The sequence below is a fragment of the Arvicola amphibius genome, chromosome 3 (assembly GCF_903992535.2).
Source record: "Arvicola amphibius chromosome 3, mArvAmp1.2, whole genome shotgun sequence".
NCBI lineage: Eukaryota > Metazoa > Chordata > Mammalia > Rodentia > Cricetidae > Arvicola > Arvicola amphibius.
In genome coordinates, this window is record NC_052049.1 from 163,351,126 (window position 1) to 163,363,793 (window position 12,668).

At 50.3% G+C, this 12,668-nt stretch overlaps 1 protein-coding gene across 1 annotated transcript in view; it reads right to left on the reverse strand.

Annotated features, from left to right (window-relative positions):
- Positions 1-1,436: 1,436 nt before the first annotated feature.
- Positions 1,437-12,668, reverse strand: part of Spsb4 (splA/ryanodine receptor domain and SOCS box containing 4) — a 51,927-nt gene continuing 40,695 nt past the window's right edge. The window contains exon 2 of the mRNA XM_038324332.1: positions 1,437-1,564. Coding sequence (XP_038180260.1) covers positions 1,437-1,564 — 128 coding nt within the window. The remainder of the gene's footprint in view (positions 1,565-12,668) is intronic.

Sequence of the window (12,668 nt, forward strand, 5' to 3'; positions counted from 1 at the left end):
ACTGCTCCCTGGTGGTCACATGGGTTCAGCCCCAGTACCATGTCTGTTTGGGTTTACCCTGGCTCGCCCTGGTCACCTTGAAGATCTAAGCCTCAGCATCGGGGGGTATGGCAGTCTTTAAAGAACCTGGGCACAGCATTGTCTTCCAGATCAGGTCTCTGTAGCATCTCTAGAGCTGGGGTTCAAAGGTGGTGGGGGGAGTGGACAGCAGAGGGAAAAGCTGTATGGAGAGGCCCTCCCAGATGTGATGCCTGTGGATCTGAGGACAGACCAGCCAGGCCGATAGTGCGGTCCCCACACCCCTGAAAGAGCACTTGACACCTGGCTCAAGGACAGAATGACAAACTTTATTAGAAATGTTCCTTGCTTGAAGGTCACATTCACATTAAAGTGGAGGCTGCGCTGTCTGGCTCTGGTATCCCACGCTGTGACGGTTTCCAGTTAAAGACAAGTCTGGGTGGAGAATATCAGGAACACACCAAAGACGCTGAATGGTGGTGCTGGTGGTGACGGCAGCGGCAGCAGCAGCAACATTCTGGGAGAGGATGGGTCTCAGGGCCTGCAGAGACTGTGTGTCACCCCCACCCTTCCAGTCCCAAAGCCACGCCACGGGCCCCAGCTGATAAATAAACAGCATGTCACACACACATGAGAAACAAGAAACAAACTGTGGAAGTCTCTTAAGGTGAAAAAATAGTTTGCTCAAAGAAAGCTCTGTGACAGCCAGGCTTCACCCTGAATGATGGCGGCTAGAGTCCTGGACACTAATGGTGTCTCAGATTCAGTGTCCCGAGGCCCCCATCCTCCTTAGCACCTTTGGGAGAAAGCCATCTTCAATACACTCCTCTTCAAAATGCAAAACGCTACTTTAAATGATCATACCCAAGAATAAGCTCTGTCCCTGGGGGAAGTCATCAGACTACCGTCCCTGAAGAGACAGGTGGGTGGGGACAGTCAAAGGATTCTATCCATGGTGGAAGAGGGAAGGAAGGGCTGAGGAAGCCGGCTCAGAGAGCAAAGTCCAGGTTCTTCCTACTGCTGTGGTCCCTGGCGACTTGTCTCTCAAAGTGGTTCTAAGTCTTCAAATGGAAGGATGATCTCCCTACCCTGGCCAGGGGCAGGCAGGGAGGGGACCATCAGGGACTTGCTTCCGTCATTCATTATTCAGAAGCTATTTTCTCTCCACCGGCCAATTTTCCCGGGCCTGTCTGCAGTGGGGAACAGGACGCTGTCTCCTGCCAAATGTTTTATTCATTCTCTTGAGAAGGAAATGGTCTCTACGCTCTGGTTGACTAGGTGACTTCCTGGTCCCGGTTGATGGCAGCAGTTTGGCCCTAGCAGCCACAGCGGCAACAGGCATTCCTTTTCCAAGTCAGTGACACAATCCGGAGCTAGGTGCCGTGTGACCACAGATGACGGCAGGCCTTCAGCCCCGCTCACTGGTACTGCAGATAGTTCTTGAGCGACTGAGGCAGGGGCAGGGAGTCGATGTCCCGCAGGCGCTGTCTGCCCAGGGCTGAGCGGATGGATCTCCGGCACAGGTCCATCAGCGGCAGGGGCTCAGCTGCAAAGACAGTGACATGTGAGTGCCCACTGCTCAACCCACCCAGGTGGCCCGCCACCTACCCCTGCCCCTGAACTAGTCCAGGGCCTCCTGTTTCCCACGAGTCATCCTTGCTTGAAGTAAGAGGCCCTCAAAAATGTTTATGGAAAGGGGAACATGGCTGGTCAGACTAGATTTAGCATAATCAGTAGTGAATAGTGGTGTTAAACTTATCTCTAGCAAGGAAAAGCTCCGATGTGGAGTGCGTGACTCAAAAATGTTTGAAAGTGGCATCCTTTTAGAAACAGAATAATCTGTCCCAGTTACTCAGGAGGATCATTTAAGGCCAGAAGTTCAAGGCCAGCCTGGGCCACACAGCCAGACCCTAGCTCAAAACAAACAAGCAATCAGGTTAGATTCCACCAGCTTTGGAAATTCTTTCAAACCCTCACACTTTCCTATAGTGACTACAGTGGGCACTGGAAGGACATTCTTACAATGCTCAAGTTCTAGAAAAATCCATAAATTAAAATCTACCAGGGGGGTAAAAGTGCTTGCCACAGAAAGCTGATGATGTGATATTGATCCTCAAAAGTACTTAAAAAGCTAGATGCAGCAGCGGGCACCTGAAAGCCCAGCACTCCTACGTCAAGACAGAAAACAGATGAGAGACCCCAACTCAACATGGTGGGAGGAGGGAACCCACTCCTCAAAGTTGCCCTTTGACCTCCACATGCATGCACACCATGGTGCACTTATCCAACCCTCAAGAGTAAAAACCACACCAAACCACAGCAACCTCTGGATACAGGACAGTTGACTGATACAGGCTCACTGAGGGTATTTGCACTGACACTTATCTCTTCCAGGTCCTCTGGTAACTCTGGGGGTACAGAGACAACTAATCCAGGGCCAGAGCCAGCCCTGGGGTGAGCTTGTAGTCTGTGATTTTCTCATGATTTGGGATTTTTAAGTAAATGAATGATTTGCTGCTGCTGTTGTTTTTAATTTTGTATACATGGTTGTTTTGCCTGAATATACATCTGTGTATCAAGTGTAAGCCTTGTGTCCACAGAGGCCAGAAGAGGGTGTTGGGCCCCCGGAACTGGAATCACAGATGGTTGTGAGCTACCATGTTTGGGGCTGGAAATTGAACCCTGGTCCTTTGGAAGAGCAGACAGTACTCTTAACCTCTGAGCCACCTCTTCAGCCCCAGTGAGTGAATTATTTTAAAAGTGTTAATATGTAAAAGAACTCCTGAGTGCATGGGACAGAAACTAGGCAGCTGCTGGAAAGCTTTGAGGATAGAAATCTGAACAGGATTCTGAAGGGTGGGCAGGAGTGTTATCAGCACACAGGGCTGGGCAGTACTGTAAGCAAGGAGAACAGACCAGGATCAGGAAGGCGGAGAAACCGAGGAGGGGAACAAGCCTGGCAGCTCAAACAGGCCAGTGGGGAATGAAGAGAACAGTGTCATGTGGAGACATGGGGCCTAGATGCTTGCCTTGCAGTTCAGTGTTCTTTTGGTAATTGCATAGGGAGGACTTCTGAAAGCATCCTAAGGCATGGTCAAATCCTAAGTAACAAACATAAAAGTGTCAGCTGTATGGGAATGATATCAGGATGGATGGGAACAATAACAGCTGGGGTTCCAAGGGAACTTCTGCTAGAGATGTAGTTTGAATGGGCTGCCATCAGAAGCCAAGTGGGACTTAGCATGAGTGTCAGAAGCTATGTCCAAGGATGCATCTTGCTATCCTTTGGTGAGGCCAGCCTCAGCACCAGTAGCTTGATTTCCTCCTTATCTTTTGATCTTCAAACAAAATGAGGCTAGCCAGGGGACCCGGGCCATGCATCCCCATCTGACCTTTCCCTCATAGGGTTCCCACTCCTTTACAGTAGCACCTTCAACCCTCCCTGCCCCTTAGCCCTCACAGCACCAGTCCACATGTTGCCCTGGCCTGTCAATCAAGCCTCTATTCTAATCCCTCTGCCTTCAGCACCTGGCTGAATACTTTAGCAGGGATAGTAAGGATATAAGATATGTCTGTAGCTGCTTTTTCCTGAAGGATTATTATGTGTCCAACTCACCCTAAGCTCTTCTGGGCGGGCTCAACTCATGTGAACCCCTGGAGGCAATGAAAATTATGATTATCGTCTCTACTTAAGGAGGCAGAAGCTGAAACGGAGTGTGCATGCCCTTTACCTAAGGATGCACAGCTGGTAAGCGGCAGTACTAGGAAGCACACTCACTGAACCAGAAGCAGGAGCTTGTCTTCTATCTTACCCACATTGACTGTACAACAGTTTGGCCCACTGCTAGGCTGAGCGCATCTCACTGAGGTCTTGAAGTAGCCTTCTGAAGTCAGTGCGGTTACTCGTCCCTGGCTGAGAAAAGGAAACTGAGCTTCGGGGAGGAGAGGCTAGTCTAGAGTTGCAAGCTTGCATACGCCCCTCCCCGCAAACAGTAGTAAGAAGTGGACTCGAGGGGACAATGGAGTGAAATCATCTATCTGACTGTGCCACGGCCTCAGGTTCTTGCTGTCCCCCATGGCCACTCTCCAGGTCACGACTACCCACCTCTCCCACATGACCGTAACAGTGCCACTTGGAAGGAGCCATGCTACTGCTCCTCACCAGCCGGGTGCCAAAGTCAGCTGCACCTGTTCCCAGAATAGAAAACGAATCAGCTTGTCATGGAGGCGCCCCAAGCACAGGTGAACGCGGGGACGAGCATCTCAGGGACGAGCATCTCAGGCAGGATTTTAAGCACAAGAAAAGTATGTTGTGACTCCCGAAAACCCCCACGTTTAAAAGTAGCTGATGATCAGGGTCTGGCCAATGATATGCAGGGTATAGTGACCAGGGAGGGTGGTGGTGATAGAGAAGGTTGCTTCTAGCCAGCTTGCCTTAGTGTCGGCAGGGAGCAGCTTGAGATCCTATTACTCTTTACCTACTGCTCTTCACCAGAAGTTAGGTCTGAAATAAAGGAGCCACTCACTGTGTCAGGCCTTCGTCGTTGTTCCCCCCCCCCCCCCGCCCATGAAGGCCTTTGTCCCCCCGGGATAGGGGGCAGGGTGAGCACACATATCAAGAAAGAATACGTGAGGATAAGAGGCGTTCACACTCAGCCCCGCCAGCCAGAGGCAGCTGGCTCCTCTTCTCCCAGCCACACATTTCTCATCCGTATAATGGGACGGGATGGCAGCTTCACATCATGGACTGTATGGTGACAAGAGCATGGCATAGCCTGCCCTCTGCCTTAACAAGGTTCGTGCTGAAACACACTTTCAAACCATCAGCTCAAAGAGGTCTCTTTAAAAACAGCCACGCTGTTGTTTGCTGTGCTTCTAAGGATGTTCCAGCATGCCACCCTATTGACAGCCACTTTCTGCTCTTGATGAGGACTTACCCAGGCCGGTAAGGAATGCCTGGCTCTATGCTACAAACATCCCAGTCCTGTTGGAAGTCCTGGGTAAATTTTCCTCAATTACCCATCACTGATCCCTGTACAACCTGAGGGGAACCATGGGATTTCCAGGGACTCTTGCCATCTGCAAAAAAGGGTAACTCAACTCCTGGGGTTAAGTCGGAGTTTTATCGTCAGGGATGTGGACAGCGGGGAGACTAGCACAGAGACTGGTGGCTTCGGCTGACTTCTCAAGACTTCCCACCTGCCATGGGACGTGCTAAGATGTGAGTCATCAGTTACCATCACGCCTGCATTCCTGGTTTAAGTCACAAGGCGATGGCAGACAATGGGAGTCAGATGGAAAAGCACTTAGCGACATCCCTGAACGCTGAACTTAAGAAGACCTGGGTGCGGTGCTGTTTTTCATAAAGGAAATGAGGAGACACACAGGTGTCTTGCCAACATGTATGTTTGTGCACTACTTGCATTCCTGGTACCCATGGAGACCAGAAGGCACTGGATCCCTTGGAACTGGAGTTACAGTACAACACGTGGGCCCTGGGATTTGAACCCAGGTCCTCTGGAAGAGTAGTCAGTGCTCTTAATTGAGCCATCTCCCCAGCCCCATCCACTATAATTATTCAAGAGTGAGGATGCTGAGAGGAGGGAAATAAGTTCCGGGGGCAGCCTGGGCTCCAAGCTAGTGTCCCTCCCAGCTGTAAGGACAGAAAAGAGGTGCACGTTCCCGGTGTGTCTATGAATGACACCACATCGAGCTGGAAACTAAGAAAGGCAGCGGCAGGCTAGACAGCTGGGTCGACTCTAGGAAGGCGGAAGGCAAGTGTAGTGGGCTGGAGAGATGAAGCAGGGAACCTGGCAGCGATGTCCACTAAGGGAGAACGAAGGTTCGGAGAAGCCGCAGTACCGCAGACCACACATCTTGAGAATCCAGAAAGAGCTGTAGCCCAGCACTTGGGACAATGGTATCCCCACCATTGCCCCAGCAGAAGCCTGAGCCTGCTGTCTGTCTCAAGGGAAGTTGCCTCTAAGGAAGGCCAGCTGTACGGAGCACAAGCAAACACTTCATGCTGGATGGAGGAGGGGTGAGTGGTGGAAAGGAAGAGGCCATTTCTACAGAGGTAAGAACCCAAGAGCCTGGCCTCTGCTCCCCCCCCCAGAGGGGCAGAGCAGCTTCGATTTTCACCCCCAGCTCCAGTGTAACTATCAAGAGTAGGATCAGAGGGTAGGATTTTCACCTGTTGGCCACTGACTGCAGGGTATTTAAGCATCCATGGTGGTATTAAAGAAGGGCTTTTGGTACCAGTGTTGGAAGGTCTGTGTGTCTGTCTCTGCCTGTGTTTCCTCAACCTTCAGCCCCTTGCCCGAGGCTCACGAACTGGGGGTGCGCGGCACTGGTTTACAGGAGATTCCCAGAGGAGCAGGGATCTATCCTCAGACCTGACCTTGTACCCCAGGCCTCCTATCTGTAGACCTGACCATGTACCCCAGCCTCCTCTCTGCAGATCTGACCGCGTACCCCAGCCTCCTCTCTGCTTACCCGACCATGTACCCCACCCTCTTCAGACCTGACCGTGTAACCCAAGCCTCTGTCCACAGGCCTCCTCTGACTCCTGGCTAGGCTCTTGGGGGTTTGGCCACTTCTGGCTTTGCTACATACCCAGCCCTTTTGGAGCTAGATGCTGGCTAGCGACTGAGCCTGTGCCAGCTGTAAGGAAGAATCAACTGCTCTGCTCTAGTGGGCTCTGAGGACTGCAGCCATATCCTCCTGGCTGTGATCTCAGCTCTGATGAGCCTTTGCAGTCTCTGAGCAGACCTGTGTGTTTGGGTTGGGGTGCGGAGAGATAGGGATGAATGCCTCATTATTTGTCTAGCAAGTTGAGAGCTAGGCTGGGGTGTAGAGACCTGTACTAGAGCAAAGTCCAGCATAGTCTGACCTTGGTTCACAAGCAAAGCCATACTTTTCCAACAGCCGTCACTGATAACAAACGATGTCAATATACAATCTATGAAGATACAGAAAAATCGGTTGTTGAAACGAAAAAAAAATTCAAAACACACACAATTTCCTTCTACTTCTATGCTTCTAAATTCTGATCATAATGATTAATGCTGGTGTTTCTGATGTTTAAGATATTTTGCCCTAGAAAGAATGACGTTGCGTCTGTGAACGTTGTCAGAATCTAAGTGAAGCCACCTTTGCCAACTACTAACCAAAATAAATAAATAAATAAAAAGCGGGAGGCTGAGGAGGAGGGTGCCTCGTGCATGTGTGGCCGGTAACAAGACCTATGCACCATAGTCCTTGCCAGAAGCGTCACCTCACACAAAGGCTACCACAACCTTACCCAGTCCCAGATTCGACAGAGATATCTTCTGGACAACTGTTGCTCCTTCCTATGAATTCTTGTAGGCAGGGGTGATTGTTTGAAAATGTCTTTTGCAATCCTCATATCCCGCTTAAAACCTTCCCACATCAACCTCCTAAACACCCTTCATATGGCTCATCTTCCCACGGAATGCCCTACTATTCCTAACTTAGCATTATTCCGTGAATCTCTCCACTTGCTACTTATGCTGACATTCCTCAACTCCGTATCTGCTTAGCACCTACTCTGATAAAATTAGGGCCATTGTCACACGTGATCTCTACCGTGGCTCTAGTCCGGGACCCAACATTAACTCTAAGTGATCTATTCACCCGAAATGTCTATGGGTTTCACATGGAGCCCTTAAATGCAGGATCTGGGGTTTCACCCAGACACACACTGCATCCAGACAGCACTTAAACAGGGCCTGTTATTGTAACACATTGGTCTGCAGACCCAGGGCAGGCAATGCCCTGCAGAGATCACCGGACTATGCAAGGAAGTCAAGTTCCTGTTCCCTCCTTAGCACTGTGGATCCCTGTCCTTCAGCCCCAAACACAAGGGTCCTTGACCCACACCTTCAGACAAAACTCTGCATGTTCTTGTCTTTGAATGGCACCCACTCCTAAGTCCCTTCCCACCCACTTTCCAAGCACCTGTGTTCTCTGTTAGTCTGCATTCACTCTGAGCCCTTGGTCTCTTCCTGATTCCACCATGAAGCAGTCTCAGGGGGTCCTTCTACCATCTCAAACAGCTCCAGCCCTCCTCCCTGTCCTCCTCATCTTACTCCTCAGCAAGGCCAAGCATCATTATGGTGACCAAACCCAAGAATTTTGGGACAAACCCATTTGAAGCACTCTACTCTATCCTACCCTCAGACCTTGTCCTAAGAAGGGGCATCTGTGCTCTCTGTCCCCAGCTTCCAGCAAGCCCAGAATTCTTGAATCACTATTGAATCTCCTCCCCTGGGGACTGTGGCTCCCACAGGCAGGAATGGGTGTCATCCCTGCTGCTTGGTCCTTACTGGAAATGACAAGGCCAATGGGATGGAGAAGCCCAGGTTCTGGGAGACAGAAGAAGCTGCAGTGACACGACCCTGGGGCTACCTGTTGCTCAGCAGATACTAAGCTAAATATGCCCATCATGGTGCAGGGAGCCAAGCCTGTGCTTGCAGAGCCAGCAAGTATGGGGTGGGGGCGGTACCTCAGGAATAGGGTTCCCAGGATGCACCTTCTTCCAAAGATGAAGATTGAGGCGTGTGGGCCAGTCAGACTTGTCCACCAAATGACAGATTAGTCAGTGCTATGGCAATGAATCCAGGGTGGCCCTGGTTCCGGAAGAGACAACTAGGCCAATCAAACAAAGGATCTTGTAGGTGTGTACAGGAATACTGAAGATCAGCGAGGAAAGAAGGGGCAGGAATCAGCACAGAGGCACTTGGTTGTTAACGTTCTGATCTTCCAGATGGGTGGTGGATTCACGCATGTGCATTAAATCTCAAGCAAGTTCACAAACAAATAAATAAACAAGTTGGAACAAAAGAGTGCTGGGCAGGGCACTGGTGATGATAGTGTGTCACTGGTAAGGTCACAGCTAAGTGACAGAAACAGCCCTACTGCCATCAGGAAGTTCAGCTAAAAATAGAGACGAGGAGAGCAAAATGGCACAAGAGAATTAGCGTCCCAGTCTAACTCAAGTAAGAGCTTGGCCAGAAGATGAATTACAGCTAATTCTAGCTAATGAGTAATAATGAAGTCACTCTTGCCTGCACAGAACTCAGCACTGCCCGGGAGGGGCGTTACTACCATGCAGAAACAGCTGACCTGGGGTCGAAGACCTAATGAGTTCCGCCTTAATAAAAATGTTTTTTGTTTGTTTGTTTTTGTAAAATAGTGACACTCCCTGCTTCATGAGGAGCAGTAGGGGAGGATCAGGTAAGGGACAGAGTGCTTAGGGAAGGCCCTGGCCTTTGTGGCACTCAAACATTGACAGCTACTATCAACATTCCAGAGCAGCCTTGGGAGCAAAGCAGAGAAAGAGGCAACTGGTGTAGAAGGAAGCTACTCCTGGTAGGATATTCCTGTGCTGAAACCACAGACGACTCTGAACACAGCCGAGCAGGCCAGAGCAGCTAACGTGTGCGAGAACCACAACCCAGCAGCCCTGGGACTGGAGCCTCCTGTCCTGTGCCCCAGCCTGTTGTGATTTTAGGGACTGCCTTCCAGTTTCTCCATCAGATACAGAAGCATGGAGAAGCCCATGACTGTTGACATCTTCAGGGCCACTCGCTGGACTCTTGAACTTGATATCTAGCAACCGTTACAATATGAATGGTTGTACTAGGACTCACACATCACTTCCTATATTAGAGAACATTCTAGCGCTCTTCACTCTCACAACCCGGTGAGGTAGTTGTTTATGTATGCTCACTTAAAGCTGCGAGGAAACTGAGGCAGAGAGGGGCCATATGGCTAGCTCAAGACCATGGCTGAGCACTGACAATGGGACTGCAGCTCAGGGTCTGATTTGGGATGCACACCCGTGTGTGCATGTGTGTACGCATGTGTGTGCATGTGCACACGCACGTGTGTATTTGTGTGTGTCTGTGTGGTGTAAATACAACCTGCCTACCTGCCCTGAGGAGTCTACTAACTGGTCTCAAGAGCCCCCCTTGCCTTGCCTCTTCAATACTGCTCCATGTGGTGATGTCATCTGGTTTGCTGTGCTTGAGAGACCCTTGAAAGGACTGAAGGTGGACCCTGACCCAGGCAAGGCCAGCAATTGGCTGGCAGGAGAACTGGGAGTTCCGGCCCCTAGTAAAGGAGTTTGCCCAGTGTTAGACAGTGAAATGGGTCCAATTTGCCAGGTCCCATATGGGATTTGGATGCCATCTGTGGCATTGCTTTTTCCTGGAGACCCAGTGACCAGAAGCATGGCCTTTAGTCCTCCTTCTGGAAGCAGCCTGGGTGCTGCTGCTCACAGCCACCAGGCTGGCTGGCACGGCTACCTTCTGTTTTCAAATAGCTAAGGTCAGACAAACTTCCTTCCACTTGGGAAATGTCTCCATGCTAGCCTCTTACTAAAGCATAAACCCCAGGGGCTTAATATGAAGGCCTTCTAATGGATTTACTATGTTTATTTGACCTTTCCAAGTGTGAACTCAGAAACAGGCCCGAAGGAGGTGGAGAAGCTTGTTTTTCTTAAATTCTGCAAAAGTGATGAGTAAATTGAACTCTTGGATATGGTCCGCCTAGTTCTCTCACCCTCCCTCCCTCCTTCAGCCAAAGGATGCAATTAGGCTCAGGAGGAACCAGCATTTATGGGACAGCTCGCTCCAGAGGAGAAAGAGCCGTCTGCTCAGAAGTGGTAAGTGGTGAGGTCTGTGCACAAGTCTGTACATCGCACAAGCACCACAACGCAGAGCAAGGATCACCAAATTCGGTGATCTGTTTCCCCTTCTGGCTTCAAGGCAAGTGATGTCATGTGTTACCTAAATTTTAAAAATGTTAATGCTCAATGCACAGGTGGCAAGCTCCAGTGGCACAAACATTGTAGACCGGAGCATGCAAACTTCAACCCTAGGGGCCCAGGAATCTTCTAGGTGCACCCTGAAGAGCAGGTGTGGAGAATATGGGGGCAGCCAGCAAACCAGGGAGCAGACACCAGGGGACCAGCACTTGGGTCCAAGCAGGACTGTGGACCCCAGGTTACCAGGTTCCTTCCCAATGAAGGTAGGGACTTGCAAGCAGAGGGGTCACGTGATTTCCAGGCTTACCTAGTCTTAGAAAGGACAGACGGAGCTTCTGGACTCTAGGACCTGAACTCTACAAGACACCACTCAATGCCAAGAAAACTGATATATTTGATATAAAATGCCTGTAACATCTGTTTTCCCACAAACCCAAACATTTTATTTCTTATTTTACTACAGACAAGGTATGGCAGACATTAAGGGTTTTTGAGCCAAAATGTATTGGCAGGAAAAAAAACTTGACAGAAAAATCAACTTTTTTTTTTTTTTTTTTTAATGTGCTAACGAGGTAGTGGCAAAACCAGTTTCCACTCAGTCAGTGATACAGACTGAGAACCCTGTTGATCCTGATTGGCCGTTGCCCAGGACATGGGGCAGCTGCCCTCGAGGAACCCTGCCAGCAGACCACCTGGCTGACTCTGTTTACACTCTGCCTCTTGCTAGATCCCACAGTCGTCCCAGACCCGATACCACAGCCCGAGGACTGAGAGGAAGAGACTCTGGCACCTCCTAAACCCATGCAGGGTCACCCACAGGACGCTCAGGTGCGTGGGCGGAGGGCACATCTGTGAATTTAGTTGCACAGTTCGCTGGTGAGAGACAGATACCACAAACTCACTGAGAGGAATCCACCCGGAGCTGGCTCCTCTGGTATTTCTGCCGCGGCAGGACCCACTTTAACCCTCTAGAAATGGCCTCTTCTACTCACACACCTAGCATCTTCAATGGACTCCACCCTGACCTGCCTCCACCTCCAAGAAACCTCTGGGCTTGGGAGGAGTCCCTGGGGAGAGCCACCTACGAGGAAGTCTTAGCCCAGGTCCTGGTGGCCATACCCTGTAGATGTTCTGGACTGCGGTTCTTCACCAGTAGAAAAGCTGGTGGGTCTCTTCTTCCAAGGGAGCAACAGTCTTTTGACAATGTTAACAGAGTCCAGAGCAGTGCAGCAAGCATCTAAGGAGGAAGTGGCTTTGGACAGTGGAGTCCTAGGTTCCCACCATAAGGAAGGATCCCAAGGTCTTCCAAGGAACTTTGACTCTGCCTTGCCAGCTCCCTGACGTGAGAAGTGAACGAAGACAGAGCTGAAGACTTGCCATGGGAAGACCACACTCTTGGTTTGGATTTAATCAGGGTGAGAACACCACAATACTTATCCTTACAAAGCACTGTCTTTTCCAAGGACCTTTATAAACACCCCATTTACTGCAGGAGTGAGCCATTCCAAAAACTCACTCAAGGAATAATGAGGCCCCGAAGAAGTCTCTAGTCGAGGATGGGACACTCAGGAAACTGGGAGAGCTGCTGAACTTGCATTTGCACAGGCAGTCATTGGGCCTTTTAGCTTTGGCTGCAGTTCCTATAGCAACCTCCTACAGTCCCTGCTCCTTCCTGACTCAACAGCCCAGCCCGGGAGTCAAGGACAGCCATGTTTTGCACATTCGTGGGGCAATGGACACTATCTTCAGAGACTTGGATGCAGCGTTTTCCTTAATCTTTAAAGAGAAGCTATGTAAAGACTGACTGAACACCACCTACAAAGTTCCGTAAGAGCACATGGCATAGCGATGGATGTGC